Source organism: Ptychodera flava, chromosome 5 (genome assembly GCF_041260155.1).
Source record: "Ptychodera flava strain L36383 chromosome 5, AS_Pfla_20210202, whole genome shotgun sequence".
In the NCBI taxonomy this organism is placed as follows: domain Eukaryota; kingdom Metazoa; phylum Hemichordata; class Enteropneusta; family Ptychoderidae; genus Ptychodera; species Ptychodera flava.
The window spans coordinates 22,665,992-22,688,914 of record NC_091932.1 but is presented as its reverse complement, the minus strand read 5'-3'; the positions used below and the strand labels follow the sequence as shown (position 1 = coordinate 22,688,914).

Genomic DNA, 22,923 nt, shown 5'->3' with positions numbered 1-22,923 from the left:
GGAAACCATTCCTTTGTGAAACATTTGACAAGTAAATTCAAATTTTAACGGTCATTTTGATGTCTTGCCATTTTCAAAAATTAGTAATATTACAATGGAAACAGAACATGCTATGTCACAGCTGAAAACATTCTCCCCTATGCATGACATTGGACTACTCTGTGCAGTTTATGTGAAGATTTCAATGCAGATACGCACAGTGTTCATGGTTCTTTTCGTGTATCGACCAATCAAATCGGTGAATTTGCACCATCAATATACTGTTCCGATATAATTAGAGATATCGCCATAACGTGAACAAAGTTCCACGTACCAGCAGATGTTGATAGATTGTCGCTGTGTTCCAACCCACGAGCAAACAGACAGCCAAGGGAACAGGGTCAACGCACCAATTCAACTGGGTCGACTTTACTTCGTTTGAATTGATGGGTGCCAGCAGAACGGGCGAGAACAAGCTTGAATCAACTGTTATCGAGATGGACTCTAAGCGGCAATTACTGCCTGCTTGGTCACCCATAACCTCAGATAACGGCTATATTGTCCACACCTTTTTATTACCCCACAATTCTGTGTGTCATCCTTACAATTGCTTTACAACTCACATGCCTCAAATCAAACTAACAAGTTAAAATGTAAAATCACTGATGATAAAGTATGCTCTCATCTTATTTGCTTCCATTCACACTTTTACACAAAGAACACGCGGAACATTTAGAAAACGCCATTTCTAGTTGAGTTCTGTAAATGGAAATGTGATTAACGTACTCCAAAATGTTTCAAAGAAAATCATCGTCACGAGACAAAAAATCAGAAGTGTTCCTTTCACTATATTTTGTGAGACACAAACATATTCTCATATAGATATATACACATTATGGAAGGACGATTTCGACGTGAATTGAATAAACGTGCCAGACATACAGGAGGTTAGACAAACTAAAGAACAGTGAATAAAATCTGATTGATTGTCGAAAAAGTGCGCTTAATGCAGTGTACGACCTTTACTCACACTTTCTTTATGGCTATGTCTGTCATAGAAATCGTCCGAACGACTGATTCATAACGTAGCGAAGCAATCCTAGATTTAATAGCTGCGTTTAAAAGGGAAACGCAAGGCAAAACCTATACCTAAAGAATGTAAGTTCTGGCAAATGTCTTGTCCCATTTCACTCAAAACGTCGGGTCAAAAGAATATAAAAAGTGCGTATTTTACCTGTCATTGGTGACCTTTCACACCAACAACAAGATATTGTCCATCCGCCATTCAATTATAATACATAAATGCATTTTCCATTGAAATACAACCAACAAGAATTAGGTTTCGAATGGATTTTAGTTGAAAACACGTGATAATTGTTACAAACTCCTCAATCGAAATGTGATTTGTTTACTGGTTGCATTGGCCATAGTACTCATCTTGATATTTTGGCGTTTTGGCAAATGTGTATACATGTAAAATTGTACCAGCTACGGGCTACTACATAAAATGTTCTACCGTAGAACTTTGAAATTCATTAATGACATGGTTTCAATCGCCATTCTCTGTAATTCCCCGTACGTTGACGAGAAAGGTGTGGTAAATAAATTCTTTGGGAGTTGTTTCTCGAAAGCTTAAATGTGTGATTTTTCAATTGAAGGTTGACTATAATACTAAAGAATGTGTACTTAATACACTCTCTCACCACTACAAAAACAGCATCATGTGTCACTGTGTCCGGATACAAAAAGCACTGAATTACAATAGGTCTGTTATCACTAAAGGTAGCGCCTAGTTCTCAAAAGTTCAGTTTCGACAAGCGATTATTTTAGGTTAAGGCATAACAATATCAAAGGGTCGCGTGACTCTTACGCATCTCTAAATATATGATCCTCAACTAGCGTCACGGTCCGGGCACCACATATCCTGCCTACATAAAGAGTTATCATGCGGATAGACAGCTTATATATCTACAGTAACTCATAATGTAAACCCTGCTTATATAACTAGTATATTCAATTCCTATCCCCTCCAGATTACTGAATTTTTCCAATCAGAAGCTCTTAAAATTCTTCGAGCACGTACAGCACCTTATCAGAACACTCTGTATGTCGCAGGTGAAGATCAATGTAACAATCTCCCTAAAACAATCAGAGATTCAAACTTTATCTGCTTGTTCTACATGTACCTTATTTTTATATATTTTTATTTATTCGACCTCCATGAAGAGAGATGTTTACACCAAGTCATGTGAAGTTATCGAGTTTAAGGAAAGATTAATAATAATAATAATTTACCAATATATAGAAAAGCTTTGGTAGAACTTGTGTTTTGCTGCTTCGTGCACGTTCTCAAACATCTCTGAGAAATCTCATCGGTGTCTTGGTGTGAGCTCAGTCCCAAATGAATCGAACCATTTCAATGTCTATGTAACCGACGCTATAATATAGAAGTTTGTGAACACATGGACGGGGTGCGAAAATTTCACCTTATCAGCGACACCGAGCTGACGCGATATGATAAAAGAAAAGCTGACTGATTGGTTTTTTTTTCATTTCATGTCTGACTCTATCGCAAAATTTGCTTCGCGCTCAAAGAGTATGTCCACACAGAATAAAAATACTATTTTTAAGGATATATGTATACCCACCCGCGTACAGTCATATTGATGTGACCCATCGGCGTAACCTCCAGTCTCGATTTCACGGACCTTTGTCGTGCTTACTGATACCAAAAGGCAGGTACAAAACAATGCAAACGCGCCTGTTTGTAACCTTTACAGCGAAAGTGTTTGGCTATTTTGATTTATGATTTATTTATAGTGATTAGGATCAACTCAAAATAGAATAGACTATAGAGTAGGAAAGGCGTTCCACTTTTGAAAATGTAATAAATGGATACCCAAAGTAATAGACATAACAGAATATGAGAAGTTTGCAAGGAGAAAGATACTTAATAAAAAGCCTTCATGAGAGCGAGTACGAGACTTATATTTGGGAAATCAAGAAACGCACAGAAACATGTAGCTATGAATGGCTCAGTTTAAATTATTTTTCTCTGACTTTCGCGTTCAGTCGGTACACTTCTGGACTTGAACGCCTAATCTCTGCGAGTTTCGCACGCCGTTCTCTGAAGGCTGCGTTATCACGGTTCAAACCGAGCGAGCGTTTTATCGAGATATTCGGACACAATGTGCCAATCACATGATGTACAATCAGCACCATCCCACAGGCTGGTAATTCTCAAACAGCGTTAATGTATTCTCTTCTAATAATGCATCACGGCTCCTATGTTCATGCATGAGAGTGATCTGTTTATCAACGCCACTGGGATTAGTGTACCTTCTGATGAGGTACGGAAAGGTAAAATACTGATAAAGTTTTTGTACCGCTCACGTACTATCGTAACTGACTCCAGTTCTAATGTAGCAGCATAGGTTGGACAATTCATCATATCCTTTATTTAAACCCGTCTCTAAAAAATGTTTTGATTTAGATTTCATCGTGCCCAATTGAAATGATATGACAGGGAAGCTGCGATTCACAATCAATACAGCGTCCTCCCGCTAGAAATGTCTGCTCGATGTGACGTCATCACCTCCTATCTTAATCCCTCAGTAAGTTACTACCGTTATACTATTATTCGTGATGCTATGAGCTTCTGAGGAGATTGACCTTAATCAGTGCAGTTAATTATCGTGGCTAACATTTGAAAAACCACAAATTTCATGAGGGAAAATGCCAGAGGGTTTGACCGGTTAAGAAGGGCTTGACTACGCAGTTTCTGCGTAGTGAGGCGTCATTACGTATTCATGGTGACCCCTGGCCAGCTGTCAATATCTTTGGGGGCTTTTGTCTTTTGGCCTGCTTTGCATATGCGTCGTTAGACACGACCTGCCAATCACCCATGTAGTCAATTAAACTATTAATTGACTGTTTATCGACCCAATTAACACTATCCAGCATTATCAGTCATATTTTAATCGCATGGCCCGGGTGGGCACAACGTAGACACGCGTGTATTTCTATGTGTACGTTTCACTTGTGCTGTTGTTTGTACCATCGTGCGTTTGAAGTCCTTGTTTCACCTACAGCATTACCTTCAAGGTGACAGGCTTAATATTAATGTTCAGTATCATTGCACAGAGTTCTGCCCACGGTGAAAACTACCTGTTTTACTGCCCGTCCTGAATGTAGCCTATCATAGCTACAGTAATCAGTCAATATATAATACCCCGCGCCTTATACTTTTTATATAAACTTGTAAAATCATAGTCCGAGCCGTAAAAGTTTGTGAACCCATGTGAAAACATAAATCATTTATCAGTTTTGAAATATACTCCTAAATTGTAAGTTTGATTGTAAAATCAAGACCACATTCAAGGGCTATACAGACCGTCCATGTACGCACACACAGTGACAAGAAGGCGGCAAACACCTACTCACCAAGCACATCGAATCGGCGAAAAGAAGCATAAAAAACTAGGCTTATCGCCAAAACAAACGTGCCAAGCGCTAACAAAAACCCATACCAAGCGGCCCTTTTCAGGGCCACCAAATACTCCAAAAAGAGAACTACCAAAAAACCCCATAAAATTACATAGAACACACAAACAAAAATCGTACACATAACAAACAACTGTAACACAACATTAAATACAAAATAAACAATCACCGTAACGTAACAGAAAAAATGGCAGTGGAAATAAATCAGCTATTTCCAAAGAAAAGCCGACAGCAACATGAAATTCAACAACAACCTATCATCTCTCAAACTATGAAACTCCGTACTAGGCAAAAGCCTTAAAATTAATTCGGACACCAACAAAACCAAACAGAATAAAACCACCTCAGGATTTCAACAAATAAAGTCGTAAAATATGACTACGCTACGTCGTGAGACACAAACAATCGCAACAACACCAATTCAAAGAAAAGTCAAATTGGGCTCCACGAACAACAAATTACAAAACCTTGAAAGCTATCTGAAGCTGCTAAACTCGCACTTCTAGAGATACCCTTTCAAACAAGGAAACAAAACATGTCGCGCGCTAAAAGAATCGCGATAAACCAGCTTGCAAACAATAGACAAATTTCGGGAAAAAAACTTCGACAAGGGTCGGATTTTCGTCATTGTCAACACAAACGATTACGTACTCGAATGCGAAAGGCAATTACGCAACACTCAGTATTATACACAACAAGCCAGAACAAATAGTAAACAAAGTAAACAAACTATTAATCAAAATGTACGAGAACTTGTAAGTATCTTGATCCAATAAACATAAAATCCGTACCCCGCAGTGGTACTTATTGCCTAAAAATTCACAAACCTCCGCAAAAATCTAAAAGACACACCAGTCAAAACAAAATTTACCGAAGTAAAGAAACATAGAACAAACAAACCGAACCACCAAACGGACTCACAACGTGACCAAAAAATTATATACTTGCCTCGCTAATCGAAAACCAAAACCACTAAATGCATTAAAATAAATTTTCACATACACAAACTAAGGAATGAATCAACACTGCGACTGATGAGAAACCACACTCGGGTTTCGAAACGCGAGCGTCAAAGGGCGACTTTATCAACTTTTGTAACAACATAGGTCTGGCTGCGTCTCGCCATAAGCTTTCCCCACACAAACAAAACATTACCGTACACACTAATCCAAACTTCTCTACAAATATCCAAAGCGAAACAAACATCTTTATTAACACACACAATCGGATAAGAATGTAGGAACACATTTTCGAAACGAATCAAACACAAACTCGACACAAAAACATTTAGGATAGTTACGTGGAGAGCCTCTTTCACATTTTTTACATCTCGCTATACTGTCTATGATTCTAAAAATAAAGTCATCTGCCACTTTTTCTGTATACGCGGTTTGGCAAAACTCATCTCTTCGATCGAAAGTTGGGTGATTCCATGGTTCAATGGGGCACTTAAGTGTACGTCAAGCTTAGGGAATGTGGTTACATTCGCGATGTTTTATTCGAAATTATTTATTTCTTCTAGGGCAAATGCACGTAATTCATGCTGTTGGAAATACTGGCCGCTCATAAACAAGACAATAAACTCAGTATCTGTGCATCTTTACTTTTATTGTCAAAGTACCACCGACACCCACAAAAACCAAATGGTTCAGTCCAGGTATTTGCAACTCTGCCATCCGACTGGTCAACAGGAAATCAACCATAGGTGTCTTTTGGCATGCGTATACGCCAGTCACCTAGGCGACGGTAATCTGCACCACTTATCACCATCGGGAAGGTACTCCTCCCCCTATACCACTGGCGATCCCACCCTCAAGGCACTGCGTCATTCGACCAAGCGTTGTTATTGTAATTTCCTGCATAAAATTAACAGCGAGGTCAACCGGTCAAACTCTCTTGGGATTTCCTGGCATGTAACTAAATGAGAATTATAACAGAAATATTTACATGCTAAACAGTCTCGTGCTGTTTTGTTACCTCGCAGATAACAGCTACCATTTGTTGCTGAATTTACACGATCAGCAATGTAATGAGAATTTAAAGATTAATCATGTAAGCCAAAACTTCTATAGCTTACAGGTGTCGGCAGAATATGTCCATGCATACACACCCAAGTGATTGTGTTTTAGTGCTGTTTCAGTCAAACTACTGTTGATTCGGTTCCTCGCTTGATGTATTTCTGCCAGAGACACGAAACGTCACTCGATTGTTCACGAACTCCGCACTATGAAGTCACGTTTTGCTCAAGTATTGCACAAAATTTGAAATTGTGAGACAGTGTGGATAAAGAGAAACCTTGGTCGTGTCTGCAGCAGGAATACATAAAAAGTATATTTGTCGTTAAATCGAGGAAGCGATATTTTCTTCGCTGGTGTAATTTGCCTTGGAGCATGCTTTATTGCCGTAGGAGTTTGGACGACCGTCACAGATGAAGAGGAAAAACACCTTTTACCGAAAAAGCTCACGACTTGAAGATAGTTGTGCCGATGCCGTGCGCCTAAGTATGATGGCGGTGAAGACAGATAGTTCTGCCATATTACATTAAGTGTGGAAGAAATGTAAAAACAACGCAATAACTTCATGACCCGTGCATGTTTCAGCGACTTATTTTCAAAAAAAGAGATTTTACAATAAATGAAATGTATAGCGGCATTTTTAAGCAAAATCCCCTTTTTGATTATTGCATTTAACATTCAAAATTGCTTGCGTCCGACGTCATAGAATCGTACCCAACACGTACGCGGAACGTTGTAACTTTATCTAGCCGGAATCTTCAGTACAACAACGACATGCAAAGTTTCTGTTAGATCCTACGGTACGGTCGCTGTCTTACATTTAAAAGATAACTTTGCTCTTTCCTACGGAATGAGGAGATATTTTATCAGAGTGCAAATTTCTTTCAATAGTGATTTGGGGTGAAGATTAAAAGTTCCACAGGCTTAGGAATATCATTACTCAACGCGTAGGTGCAATTTAAACTTTTAATTACATTCGGGTGATAGTATTAACCCTAACATTAAGACTAATAGCATATTGCCTCGCCGACGTCTAGAATGTCTCCTGTCCCGGGTTTCATCTGACGTCGGATAGAAAAGAATCTCTTCAAAAAGACTCCTTGATTAACTCCATGTTGGCTATAGTGTTCACCTCAGTGTTGATCTCCACAAGGCTTGCTAATACGCACTGTTTCACCTCTCTATAATTCGTAATAACTCTCCTTGAAGAGTTGTTATGTAAAACGGTTGAAATATCATACTCAGTAAGGCCATAAAAGGAACGTTTCTGGTCACCGCTCGCGTCATTTCAGAACCTGTGCGTCGTGCTTTTTGGGGGTATATATACTCTTCAGTACAGCTATCCTTGATATCCCTGTTTGCATGTCCAAAAATCGTAACAAGAAAACGGAAGTATTATGCAGCCAGTGACAAAACACATTAACTGTTCTATCAATAGTGCTAAACCATCATTGTTAGGAATAAAAACGAAAGGGAAAAAGGGAAAAAGAGGAAAAAACCGCGTCGCCGCATCACTTTTTCTGAATGTCAAGAACAAGAAACAATTTTTGGGCCTAAACCAGGGTTGGTAGTTACCTACCGTAGTTGTGAATACGCAAGTGACACTGTAAGGGGTGAGGTGTCTTCGTCATGACCCTTGACCCGGGCGCGATTGACACACCATGCATGGCGTTCAGCATAACGCTGGCGTATTCACAGCAAGTAGTTAGGGAGCATTCGGATTTTTTACGGGAAGGGGGATCGGTCTGTAAAAATCAAGGACGGTCAAATTTTACAGAAGATTTGTATGGAATCATGGTAAAAAAAACAGAAGTGACCGAAAAGTACATAAACAGATAACGAACATAGCTTTATTCTGCCTGTATAGGTGATAAAAAGTAGAAAAGAACACTTCTGGTTACAAAAATATAATTTTCAATTTGACCAAGAGAAATAAGTTTTATAACTCTTTGAAAACTGGCAGAAATAACTCCAATTTCTGAAAACATGGTGTTATTGGGCTCAGAAAGTGATGACAGCAATGATATCGCGTCGTATTCGAGTGATTTATTCCAGTATTTTGACGAGTTGCACGGTACTTTGGTTATGACTGTCTCCCTGTCGACGTTCCGAAATAAGCGACTAAATCGACAGAAATCGACAGAAGCTTACATGCCCTGAGAAGACCCATATGCCTAATTTATCATCTTAGAAGGAATTTTGTGACAGGATTAGGGAAAACTTAAAGTGAGTACAGCGTCGTAACTTAACTCATTCATTGTGATCTACATGTTGTTGCAGTACGAGTAAACATTTCAAAGCTATATACACCGTCTGTACTTTGTATATTTTCGTTACTGGCTTGCCTAAATATTACTTAACTTGTTTAAACGACCTACTCGAAAGTTTGACTTTCTTGGGAGTATCTCATGCTTTGTGCCCGGAACTTCCACGGAACTGAATCACGACCTTTCTGAGAGTATATTATGTACGAATCGTAAACATTAGTACTGTATGTGCATCTTCTCCGGTCTGTCGTGTATTTTCAGTGGTGTAGTCGAATTGTTGTGGCTCATTTATGGCTATACTCTATACAATTCCCTATATAGATATTAAAACTCGTCAACAAAAAACTTGTCCTATATATCGGTTCTGTCATGATGCAGTCAACCAGGACCTTACTCTTCAGCAGCGTGGACGACATGAACACACCGTACGGAACACGGTTAACGATGAGAGGTGTCGCGATATCGCTCGCAATGCATAAAAAAGCTTCAATACGTTTGATTGTTTGTTTGTTTTTGGTAAGACTCTGCTTGTGACAGCAAACATTAAAAATGACCAAACTTATAAATGGCGTTTCTTTGTATCATAAGTTCTGTGCGCTCAGATGTATATGATCACGCCAACGCTTACGCGTAGCTGTAAGTAGTTCCGATTACAGTGAAAATTTGATTCACATTTTAACATGTTAAAATACGGTTTAAAAGCACTACTATCTGAACAACAGGAGAATGGTAATACAAGAATAGCATATTTGCAATTGGGGAGGGGGTCATATTGTAGAAAAATAATTTGGAAGGGATCACGTTTGCATTTCATTTGTAGCTTAAGTTCCACTGACATTCCCTCTTAAAGCGAATGTTTCCTTACCCAGCGATACATTCAACTATATGGGAGGGCATTAAAGGTATACAGTCACCTGTAATCTAAATATGCACATATATGGTTAACGGGGCGTTCCTTAGTATTCAAAATGCCCATGTGAGGGCGCTGTTTTTAAAAAAGCGGCCATCCGCTTAAAATCTATGATTGGTTAGATTTTCTGTTTCCATGGTAACTGTGGCAAAATTGGATCAGGTGACAGTATACCTTTAACCTAATTGAAAGTCTGCTCTCATTAAATGTTCCAACAGCCAACTTTATTCTATGACGTTGACGCCGTTTGTGAATGCGTTCCGACGGTGTTGAAGGGATCATAACATTATTTCCTTCTCCTTTTATGTAGTTGAACTAGCTATCCCGGAAAAAAACGAGTAGGAACTAAAGAGTTTTCGAGGTCATGCTAACCGTTAAGTTGACCTTCAACTTTCTATGCACACTTAAGTTCATTTATAAGGGTAGTTCCTCAGCAATGTAGCTCGACGCTTTGAGTGATTATAAACGTAGCAAGACGATGAGCACAGATGATGTCAAGAGAAATTGTTCGGTCAATTTCGCGGAAGAGGCCATTATGTCCCTTGAAATGTCTCAAAACAAGACGCTAATCAATAAAAAACAAGAACAATAATAAAAAACGAAAGGTACACAAGAATTGAAAGTCCAGTCCAGCAGTGACCGTCTCAGGCTGTCGTATAAGTTCAAGAAACGAAATTCCTTCGTTCAGATCAAAACCCCTTCCCTCCCATACATGAAAGTTCATAAGCGCGAAATATTGATGTTTGCCTGTGATTTCAAGGTTGCATTTTGCTATGGTAACGTAACCGAATAATATGTATCCCATGGCCAAATTACGTCGTCAATGTTTTATCGCATAGAAGTGTCATGTTATTATACTTCCCACGTTGCATCTCTGTGTTTCCAGTTGTTGAGAAGTCACCCTGGTGTAAAAGCATGTAGGTTTCCACAAACTTCTCTGTGATGCTTTCGAAGAATTGCTTTGAGCCCGCAACTGGTTTACAAAATAGAGCCATTTGTCCTGATATAAAGGATTTTTTGACATTTTCGTATAGAATTATGCGTCTCAGAAAGTTTGCCGTAGTGGTAGTAATAAGTTGTATTTCGTTAACACCGAGTGAGTGTGAAATGAGAGGTGCATGTGTTGTCAAAGAAGGCAGACGCTTAACAGATATTTAAAAATGACACTTTTTATCTTTATAATTTGATGAATAAAATGTCTGGGATAAAATGTTACTGTCGGTAGTAGAGTCGACACAATAGCGTAACACGAACGAATAGGAAACAGTTACTGTAAAATTTGTTGATACGAGCGTGCAGTTTGTGTTTGCATTTACACGCAATGCAAAGAGAACTTGTGATCACAAAATAAAAAAGCGAAAGGGAAGTTCAGTAAGCGAATGGCAAGCAAACCCTTAAACGAACGCATTTCGTTTTTTGAACTAATGTGACAATCTGAGACGATCCCTACATCGGACACGAGCTCTGCGCCCCTTACATGACGCTGATGGAAATTTCGTTTCAGGAGAGTACTTATGGTTTTAAGGATATTTGAATTCCAAATATTTAAGTCAATTACAAAACTGAGATCCTCGTGCCCTTCCTAAGGAACACTTCCCAAGTTGTAATCTCCGCCTGTTTGTGTTCCGATATCTTTCACACCGACGTCATCATTGAGAGAGTTGAAGTCTGTGGAATCACTTTCCTTCGGTTGCAACTTATGTCGTCTGCTGAAGAAATACTGCGGTACCAATATTATCAGACCTCCAAGGCTCAAGAAAGATCCGTAGAAGTAGAAACTATTGTTGTAATTTCCAGTGGCATCATATATGGCTCCTGTAAATCGTTAACAATGTATTTTGAGCGTCGCATTACTGTTTAGTGAAGTTGTTTTACAACCTGATTTGCTTTACCTTGGGCTAATGCATTGATCGGGTGAAAATGAGAAAATGCGTGTTATACATTATAAGTTTTGCTAGTCGAAGGTAGGGCCAAGAATTGAGTTAGTATGCTCTCTTTTGAATTATACAAGGGAGCACGGGTTACGGTAAACTTATTTCGCAGGCCAATTCTAACATTTGATCGCTTTTTTGTTAATTTCTATATAAGTCATTCCATAAACTTTACCCAAGGAAATATGTTCGTCAGTGCTATCACATCAAAACTTGGAGAGCGACTGTTTTACATTTGAGACTGTCGTGAAACATAGATTCAAAATCATGGATTTCCTATTTTACTTCACACTTTCCCGCTCCCATTTACGGGGTCCCGACTTTGATATCTAACATATTTTGAAATAGGGAAAAAATCGAATGTGCTAATCAAATTTAAGAAATGGCCGAGTTCTCCATAGTAACTAGAGGGGAATGTTTCACCCCGAATGGGCATGATTATTGGACCAGTTTTGATTTATAGTATTGTCATATATTAACAATTTAGGGGAAATTATGTCATTGATTTGGCAAACCCAAGAAGGTTTATACTTCTGTTACTTCTCAGGCTTGAAGATTCGTCAACACATACAGCATACGAGGATGATGAAAACGAGACTCCGACCATACCTATCCTCGAAGCGCATTTCACCTCGAATATGTTGGCAAAGGAAGATCTTTTGAAGGCTCTTGTGATATTTATTTTTGGAGGTTGACTAAATCATACACTCTGTACGTTCAACTTTGTGCAGGAGTTATGCTTTTTCAGAAAATACGTTAGTCGAGCTTGATTCAACAGACGTATAAACTACACTATCAGCTCATAGCACACAGAAGGTAAAGTAGGGAGTTGAAAAACGGGAAGGACAAAATACTCGGCCAAACTTGCTACCAATACTGCAGCCCTTGTGAAAGTCTCATGTATCTCTGGAATCTTGCGAATGAGTGGAATAGTTGGCGTAAGTTTGCATGCTCTGCCTACTCCCTAAGAATACTCCAACATGGACACAACAGTGTATTGTTTTCATTTATAGCCTCCCTAATTCAAAATAGTGCATGTCGAATGAGTATATTATACTACCTGCGCAAGTTGGTCCAATTAATCCACCAATAGCTGCACTGAGTCCAGTTAGTCCAACTCCGGCAACAAATAATTCGGCATTAAGCGAGGCTTTGAGGACGACGCCGTATAAACCGAACCAAAGGCCACTCATGAGGCCGAAGACTATGGCATATGCAGCATATGTTGCATAGGAGGTTGCAAACGCACTCAATATGTTTGCTATTCCAGCGAGGAGAAACGCAGTGCCGTACAATATATAGTGGACTTCCTGTTTTTTGATTCGACAACACCATTCGAGGGTAAGCAACAGTCTGGCAGCAGTGCTGGCGATTCCAAACAATGACACAAGGAACGCTATTTCGTTAGGCGTCCCTAAACGCAGATTTTCAGCACGAGCTACAAGATGTGTTGGTGCTCCGTAGAAACCAATGCCAACTCCTGTAGCAAACGAAGCTACACAGACGGCAAAAACTGGATACTTGATGAATGCATGGCAGTCGCACACGCGCAGTATTTGTCTAAGATTACGGGACGATGATTTACGTCGTCTATTGTCATGATGTGCAGTGCTGACAGGCTCATCAGCGTTTCCCTTCTCGTCCATTTGGGCGCTCCTCGGTCTGAACAAAGCAGCAGCGATGCAAAGATGGGCATTGATCGCACAGAATACCAAAACGGTGCCTCTCCACCCATAGCTATCTATGCATATCTGCAAAATCGGTGGGAACATCAATACAGAAAGACCACCAGATAGGGCAACTGTATAATTGGCAATCGTAAAGCGTTTCTTTATAAATAAAGCAATGATCCCAATTCCTGGTGCCAATATCATTCCATATCCAAGACCTAAAACAAAACGTTAACACATTGAAAGAAATTAAATCAAAATGATAATAGAGATGGGTAGTGCAAAGGGAAATGTAGGTTCTTATATGAAAATTGGCCACACACGTTTGAAACATGCACTTACCTCGGCAAAGAGTGCGAGAAATGTACATGAAGACTTGCAAAGTGCATGCAAATAAAGCTACAATTTCCTAGTAAAGCTTATGTGTGCAAAACAACCCACCCCCAAAAAAACCCAAAAACAAAAACTGTATATATATATGTATATATATATATATATATATATATATATATATATATATATATATATATATATATATATATATATATATATATAGTCCCACTAGAAGAAAGGCATGAATAGCTGCTGTTCTCTAACCTGTTCAACAACCTTGGATATGAATATATATCTAATAAATTCAACAATGACATTACTTTTGGCAAGCTGTCATACCTACTAACTCTGCTTTTTCCGGTTATTATATCAAATACCCCTGAGGGAAAATTTGAAACCCTTGTCTGGCAAATCACATGGTTGTCGACTACAATTGTATGACATATGATATCAAAATGTAGTACATACACGTGTTTCTCAAATGATGAGTGATAACATTCCTGGGTTTTACTTGGCAGGGTTGATAAATTACGCTAAATAATTATACTTAATATAATACAGAAACACCACATAGCTAGGGCAACTATATAATTGGCAATCGTAAAGCATTTCTAATTTACTTTGTATTCTCAATATTGGACATGTTAGGATTTCATAGTATCTTTGCTCTCTTCGCTTTCTCTTTCGGAATATATCTACCAATTTCCCTATTGTAAATATAATGTATCCTTGATTGTCACATATTTGAGCATCAAAGTGATATAACATACCATAACATTTGCAATCGGCGAAATAAGCTTTGCAGCCTGTTGCACAAAGATCACGATACGAGAACATGTATGCTGATTATACACGTTTTGGTGAGGAATTTGAGAAATTGAATGCGACGCTCCCCTTATAAGTAGCCACTGGGAGACATTCTTATAGTTCAGCTATACAAAGGGCGCACATAACTACTGGCCTTTACTAGTATGGCAAGTAGTCTGAACGCAACAAGAAGTATACTAATAGTGAAAAATCATCATAAAAACATACGCTTTAAGTACCAGATTACTGTGAAATAAGGATATAATTTACACTAAAGCCATCCTAAAAATTGAACTTAATAATATTTAATTCAGTCAAAGGTAGTTACATGTACATATTGACAGCGATCTAAACTCACTCGTATGAATATTGTAAAACATTTCTAATAACAGTGTACTTCTTGCATTTCGAGCCTTCAAGTCTAAAACCTTCATACGTCATTATCAAAAATATAGTGGCAATTTCTTCGTCAATCCACGCTGTTTGCCATTAGCCAAGTTTTCTGAAACTTGACCTGTACTGCAGAACACGCCGAAGCCAAGTCGACTGCAACGCGTCTAACAACCATGTAAACACTATGAGACTGATCTCACATTATGTCAGCCAATGCTCATTTTGAATATTGATAAAGGCAAGACAAGATGACAACAGCCCGTTCCTTGAAATAGCCGCTTACACTTTTGCCAATCTGGATTTTTAATACCGTAAAAAAGTCTCAAATACTTTGCAATGTTTTCATTCGTGTCAAACAACTTTCATCCAGCCTCTTTCCGAATAACTATAAATTCTAAACAATTGAAACTACATTTTTGTCTCATCACAAAGTCATATTTCTATAATCTTCTCATTTGCTGTAAATATACCTGCTTAAAAATCGCATGTGCGTGAGATTATGTCCCGCATATCTTTCAAATTGGCACGAAGATGCATTTTCACAATTCTTTGTTCTAATTAAATGGTGGCGCCATTCAGGAGCCCGTATAGTATGAATTTTATGATTATTCATAGATGCCCTTGTGTACAAAGTTGGACAATAGAAAGACGCTGGTAGGGTGCTTTTCATACTTTCACGGCTTGGATCTTAAACAATAGTGTTATGTGGGCAAACTGATAACTTGTACATTGTTTCTTTTCAAAAGTCGGTAGAACTCAAAGTTATATTTATTGTACTTTCTAAGACGATTGAGCCGACAAAGAACTGTAAATGTATAAATTGAGGTTACTTTCGTGATTATCGGGGATGCACTCGAGATTCTGATTTACACAGAGACACAGCTCTCACGGAGGCCTACGGTCTCGAGAGAGACACTTTCACCAAGGCCTAGGGTCGGCCCTGATAGGCCGTTCCCGCACGGCACCACAGTCAATAAATCTGGTCAAGTTCCACACCGTACACCTGTAGTCGCCGTATTACTACGTAGCCGCACCTGTTGCCTTTATTTCAAAATTACGACAACAAAGTGAATTAATTTATCGACGACAATATTTGTTTCCGATGACATATTTTTAGTAATTTTATGAAGACTGACATTTGACATGTTATATTTGTTGGCTGTTCTTCACGATGATGATTTGTTGCTTTATTTTGCTTTGTTGTTAGTATTCTACTTCGACTTTTGTTCCAAAATGATCTTCACTTTTTGCTCTTTGATATTTTGTTGGCTTATTCACCTTTATCCAGTGTTTTCCTTAAAGTTTTCTTTTGAGTTGTTTTTGGGAACCTGTGAATTGGATTTGATCCTGTAGGATTTCTGAATAAACAAACAAATAAAGAAAAAACAAATAATTGTATTAAATTTTTACTCAGCATTCATCTGTCATGAAAAATTTAGCCTGGGATCTGTGTTGCTTCGAAAGCAAAGATCTTTGTAAGAATTTTTGACCGACCAAAACAGGAGAACGCGCTCGTTTTTATAGAGAACAAACAAAACACTAAAACAAAAGTAGAAGTTTTTTTCTTTCTCTTGTTCATAAGTCACATTCTTGAAATACAAAATCGTTCGCATTCGAAGATTTGAAGTATATTCCTCAACTAGGCATAGCGCTCAGACTTGTTCAAGAAATCTACACAATCAGTTGAAATGTTTCATGAGCCATGGAGTTATTTTAAGGTAGAACGCACCTCGGGGACAGACATTCGGACTCTCAAACTTTTACAGTTCTCTTCTGATATACCACATGTGGGGGTTCATTTTAAACCTCTTGGTGAAAGAAAACTTTTTACCGGCTTAGTTTTTTGAAATTCGAAAATTTTTATTTTTCGCCATAGAGTTAACACAGGGATGGCGGCCATTTTGAATTTCTAATATCGGTAAATCTTGGGTTATTTGTTTCTCTAGTACCAAAATTTGCACGGTGAACCCCTATTTTTATTCTTGATTTTGAAAGAGAATGATTGAAAGATTCCTTGAGGAAAGTTAGAGCGAAAGTTTAAGTCTTTCACTTTCGAGGTGCATATTACCTTAAGTAGTAAGGTTCGCGCTTTGAAGACATTTTAGCTCAGCAGACTGTTGCTGATCGTCCCCCAGAAGAATTGATGGTTCGTCTTCTAGTCAGTCTATCGTTTGAGAACTCAATCGATTCGACCTAGAAATAAATATGTATGTTAAAGTTTACTCTTTTCACTGAAGGATTGTGGTGTTCACACTTACCTACTAAAATGCCGAGACTAAAATACAAAAACTGAATATTTTTTGCAAAGTAACTCAGAAAAAATCCAGACGATGACATCACTGCTCCACACATGACTGTCATCCGAAATCCAATCTTCTTCACGCACACGTTGGATATAGGGCCTGTCAAGATAAGGCACAATATATGGAGAACATGTTTACGTGAAGGTCAGATAAAATAAATAAACTCTACCCTGCATCGCCGCATCTACTTTTGCTGATTTGAATTGTTTTGTTTTTCAGATATACTACAGAGGATAGAAGGAACGACCTTGGCAAATGAATCTGCTCTATCCACTCCTTCAATCTACAGTGACGACACATACATATTCGCTATCGAGAGTTCTCTCTTCCCTTTCTGAACAGCTTTTAAAGGAATACAGTCGTCGGAACTGCGCTCAAATGTCGTATGGGACCCATACGACAAATGTAAACACTGTATCCAAGGCACGATCGTGATAGATGAAAGTTAAAACATGTCTGTCATGATCTACATCGTATAATTTAAATGTTGCAGCTATGATGGTGAGCATCTAGATATCGTCCACGAAATACATTGTTTGTAAACAAGAAACTCGCACAGGCGCAGTTCTGAAGACTGTTTCCCTTTAAGGTGGTATGCATCTCGAAAATGAAAGACTTCATCTTTTTCGCAAACTTTTCTCAATGAAACTTACCGAATCAACAATAAAAATCAGGGGTCACCGTGCAAAGTTTGGAACTAGCGATAGAAATTACTCAACATTTTGCGTTATTGAAATTCAAAATGGCCGCCATCCGTGTGTTAACTCTATGGAGTAAAAACAAAATTTACAATTTTCAAAAAAACTAAGACGGTGAAAGTGAGCCCTCACAAGTGGTGGATCAGAAAAGAAGGCGCGTTGTACCTCAATGCAAATCTTGATCACTTTAAGGTGGTTGGAAAGGCTAGAGCGTCAGTTATAAATTTCAACAAAACTATTAAAATATAAAAGTAGTCAACATTCTCTGTGGAATAAAAAAAACTAGACATTTGGGCACAAAGGCATTGCAGAGTTATAGCCTGTTAAAACTTCTGAAAAACTGACCAAATAAGAAGAAGTTGGGGAGTCCTTAGTGTATTAACTATGGTAGAGGTCCCCTAGCTTTTAATAAAATGTTTGAAAAGGGAAAGTCATTATTTGCTGTTTTTCAGGAAAGTTTGACAAGGTGGTGCTGGCATTCAGAGTGAGTGACTGCTATTGTAAATGCATTTTTAGATTCTTTGAGTGTCAAAGAGGTGTCAAAAGTGAGATTAACCAAAAAAAACTGCTCTATGACTTCAAAAGAGGGGTGCAAATATGGCTTGTTTTCAACATTTTTGACAGAATAACAGTTTTCCTACATAATTGTATACCAATTTAATCCAACTTTGAAATGAGATATGGACATGGAATTTTTACAGCCTATTAACAAGGTTACAGATAAGATTTGTACGGCACACTTTTCCTGTATTTGAAGTACTTTTTGAAAAATCACATTTTGAAATTTGAAAGAATTTTTAACAATTTTTTGATATATAAACCCATGTAAAATCATAAAACAAATTTTATTTACAAATCCTGCCGTACAAATCTTACAATAAATAGTGTTAACATATTTATAACTAATTTGGTAATATTAATACTATCCAATTATTATTAAATTCAAATATGTAAAAAAAATATGAAAAATTAAATTTTAATATTTACTGGTGTCATATTTCAAAATCATGGCTGCAAATATACAATTTTTATATTCTTTGGAGAAAATATTAACTAAGGGAGTTATCCTAAAAATTTGAACTAAATATCTTGATTCTAACACTTGAAACTTGACATTAACTCTGAGAAAAGAATTGGTGCAAAAATAGCCTTTCCAACCACCTTAACACACACCACTATTACCTCTCTGGCCGCCTGAGAGTTAATAAGGACCAAATGATGTAATCAGAACTTCTGATTGTAAACAGACATCGTCACCTTGCCCATGGTATTTCCATGACAATTTACGATTGGCAACTTGTGAGATACTTGTAGTACCATTGCATTAGATTATTTTACCATTATATTATGATATCGCACTGGCGTTGTTATTGTTCCTACATAAGCGCAATGCTGTTTTAAGTCAAATAGATTATCCAAACTCCACTCACTAGAATTTGTTTATTGGCGCAGCACCTTTTTTTCAAGGGATCACTACTTAAGCAATACTCATGCATGCTCCATAGACATGGTGATAAAATCATCCGATTTCCCACAAATCTAAAGACACTGTCATCACGAAAAAATGACATCACAAGAAAATGCTCTTTGGCCAGACAATAGCCTGTAAGCTTATATTACAGTCACGTGGTTTTTTTGAATAAGTACACATGGTACACGTTGTGTATAGCGGACAAATAAAATATACGAACAGGGGAAGGGGTCATACAAAAATTTATCTGTTACTAGTGTGTGTTGATAACGAAACCAATACATGTGCGATATTACAGGACTCGAAATTAACTTTTTCCCCTGGCAATCCACTAGGGCTACCATTTTCTGAAGTTGGTAGCCCAGTGACAATGGCTGGTAGCCCATGCATATTTTAGTTCAGGGATATTTTTTCGCTACCCAGACAAGAAAAGGCTATTTTTCTATTTTTCTAGATTCTGCTTATAAAGTGAATTTTCTAGTCATTTGTGTGAATACAGCACACCTTTAATACCCAACGAAACAGGTATATTAGGACGAAAGTGATTGGTGACCTATTGAAAACCCGTTTTACTCACAGAGCTGTATGTACATTTTGATAGTCGTTATGACAACGACACGACCTTCTCAGCACTGAGACATACTGTAGCAGTGCTAAAAAAGACCATGGGCTTTCTGTAGGGAGGAGGCATAATTTCCGTGTAATTGTGACCGATACATTATGATCAAAATACAAGGAACATGCGTTTTTATTGGCCATCATTTCCTGTGCCTGTCATTCAAGTACGTCCGTTCAGATATTGAAACTTTGTTGCGAAGTTCCACAGCGTGACGGAGTCAGCATGGACTCTCTGTTGTGCGGCGCAACAAAAAAGCAGCCACAGGCGTTGTTTTCAGATTAGAATGAACACCCAAACTCAACTTCATCAAAGGCATGCCGCCTATTCAATCAATCCCACAAATCAAAAATAAGATTCAATTTGCATTCTTATTGTCAAAAAAAGTTCCTCATGACAAGTGAAGATTAAAACCAAAATACGGCAAATTGTGTTCAGAAAGAGCTTCGACGGCGCGGTCACGTTTCCTGCGTCTGCATCTACACAACTTCCTTGGTCAATGGAGGTGGTAGCTTCAGCGAAACTGGGACAGCATCAACCGAACAAACACCGCATCAAGCAGCTCAATATAGATTGCTGCCATCGAAATGCCAGTATTATACACCTTATCTATATAATATATATAGTATATTATTCGATGCCATCTTCATCACTGTACGACTATTATAAACGTCCAGATGAAATTCCGACGACAGCGAGCACACCGTCGACTGATTGACCGACACCTCTACCCCAACCCGCCCACCAGCGACTATAGGGTCGGGTCCGTAGTGTGTTTTTCCATTGACGCTATCAGCTTTTAGCGTCAGTTGTTATAACTAAAGACGGAGAACCCTTGTGTGCTTCAGTTTGTGAGTTGGATAAAATAATCGATAACATTGAAATTTAGCTTTTTCAATGTTTCTGTTCAAGACGTGGATATATTTGTCTTACACATCCATGACGAAATCAACAAGTTAAATAAAGTAAGTCCTGGTAACGCCAGCACGCCTTTCCAATAGAAAAAGATTTCATGACATTTGCCTCATTGTCTGTGTGTTTTGTCTGTAAAAAACGTCGGTGGCTGCGTTTATTTTGTCCCGCGGCACTAGAGAGAGTCCACGCTGACCCGTTTTCGCTGTAATAGCTCATCCTAAAGTGATGGACCGGGTATGGCATGCCAAGTGCTAACTGAATTCCAGGTCTCAGGCTTTGGTAGTCCATGTGGGCTACCATTTCACGGATTTTGGTAGCCCCAAAGAAAAGTTGGTAGTCTGTGGACGCGGGACTACCGCTAATTTCGAGCCCTGTATTACTAAGAAATAACACATTTTCTGGACAGAGACTGAAGGTAATTAATATCATGGTAATGCATTGTGATGCATCAGTATATCCTTTATATTTTTTCATGTAAGGCTTCTATTTCTGTTTATTGTTATTTTATTGTCATACTTTGGAAAGCATGAACTAATGGTCTACCTTTAAATGTAACGTGCATTAATTGATATTATTACATGCCTCGTATATCGAACGTCGCGCGCTCCATAGGATTCAATGGTAACTCGCCGATGACGTCGCGGTCCGCATAGTCATCACTGGACTGAAAGTGAACCGGAACTATTTTCAACTTGAAAACTTTTGGACGTAAAAGTCTTGAAATTGCATGTTTTGCACAGAAAATCCGGTTTTTGGAAAATTTCGCATAAAAATATTGATAAACCGCATAACAGTAGTTTAAATATATCAATGCGCCATTCGATGATGAAAATCGTTCTATTTTTAACCGTTTTTCCTCTAAAATGAAAATAAAGCATTTGACTATAATTTGCCAATAAACGTAAATATTTTTAGTGCAAACTGAGTAAGAGAGGCATGTAATAAAAATATTATAGCCCAAACAAGGGACTATGTACCCTCGGGGCAGGAGACCATTTGCCCTCCTTACGTCGGGCAAATGGTCACCTACCCTCGGGCACATAGTCCCATGTTTGGGCTATAATATATAATATACATTCTCCCTTATATTCTCCTGCCATATGTATGCCCTCAGCATTTATCGTTATAATGTTATGGAGTATGATTCGTATGTATACTTCGCTAGTTGCGTCTGTTGGTATGCAAGGTCAATGTGCTTCCTCAGGCCTGAAGTAAACATTGGCATGCAAAGCGAGTCGCACAACCTTTGTTTGTCATGGAAGTAGGGCATCGTCGGCCTCCAAATGCCCTCTTCAAGATACTCTGTAAACCTTGTACAAGAATTACTTCAACGTCTGCTGGCATATCAGCCAGAAAATAAATCTGCTTTTTCACGTGGACAAAGGCAACATTTAATCAGTAATAGTGTAAGAAATAGCAAGTGTCGTCATCACGGGGTCTCTGAGTTATCGAAGGTATGAGGTTATCAGTCCGTGACCTTACCACTCTTACACATACAATAAAACTTACCGACGCCAAACTGTAGAAACACTATCAATGAGAGTATCCACGCAGTACCGGCGGATGATGCCTCGAAATACCTTTGAACTGCGACGAGGAGTGGACCCATTGACGGATAGACTCCATACATGAACATTCCGCAAATAAACGAACCGAGTACGACGAGCCAACCTTGGCAACCTCCATCTTGGATTTTTTTCTGAGACTGCTCTGACCGAGCAGACTCAGTTGCTTCCATTATGGCCACAGCATGAACTTTGGTCGGGCATAAAGACCATGTGACATATGACTACAGATGAGGGCGTCGTCGAAGTGAACTCAGAAGTGTGTCAAAGTTGATGAATGTACCTGTATTATCATTATGATACTCAACTCATCTTACTTTGAACATAAACGTAATGAAGTATTCAATATTTTGCTGCCTAAAAGTAGAATTGATTCATTAACGAGTAACGCATAAACAGCAGTCTCCAAGTCAATATCCAGACGTACCTCAGAGTTTACAAGTGGTACATACATTTTAATGACGTCATTGCACAGAATTCCTAACCGACGTGTCGCCTGCTTTTCACATAAAACTTACAGCCGAGCCTCCCTGTCGTGCCAAGCTGA

The 22,923-nt window shown here is 38.5% G+C and overlaps 1 protein-coding gene and 1 long non-coding RNA gene across 2 annotated transcripts; both read right to left on the bottom strand.

Moving 5' to 3' along the window:
* Positions 1-10,189: 10,189 nt before the first annotated feature.
* On the bottom strand, positions 10,190-13,487 carry LOC139133279 (monocarboxylate transporter 3-like). Its single transcript, XM_070699807.1, has 2 exons — positions 12,666-13,487; positions 10,190-11,489 (listed from the first exon to the last, which is right to left on the bottom strand). Exons 1-2 carry the CDS (start codon positions 13,477-13,479, stop codon positions 11,257-11,259), a joined length of 1,047 nt encoding a protein of 348 aa, XP_070555908.1. The 5' UTR covers positions 13,480-13,487; the 3' UTR covers positions 10,190-11,256.
* Positions 13,488-15,432: 1,945 nt separating this feature from the next.
* LOC139133278 (uncharacterized) lies at positions 15,433-22,549 on the bottom strand. Its single transcript, XR_011552553.1, has 3 exons — positions 22,321-22,549; positions 17,067-17,210; positions 15,433-16,166 (listed from the first exon to the last, which is right to left on the bottom strand). It is a non-coding gene; the product is annotated as an uncharacterized lncRNA (long non-coding RNA).
* Between the last annotated feature and the right edge of the window lie 374 nt (positions 22,550-22,923).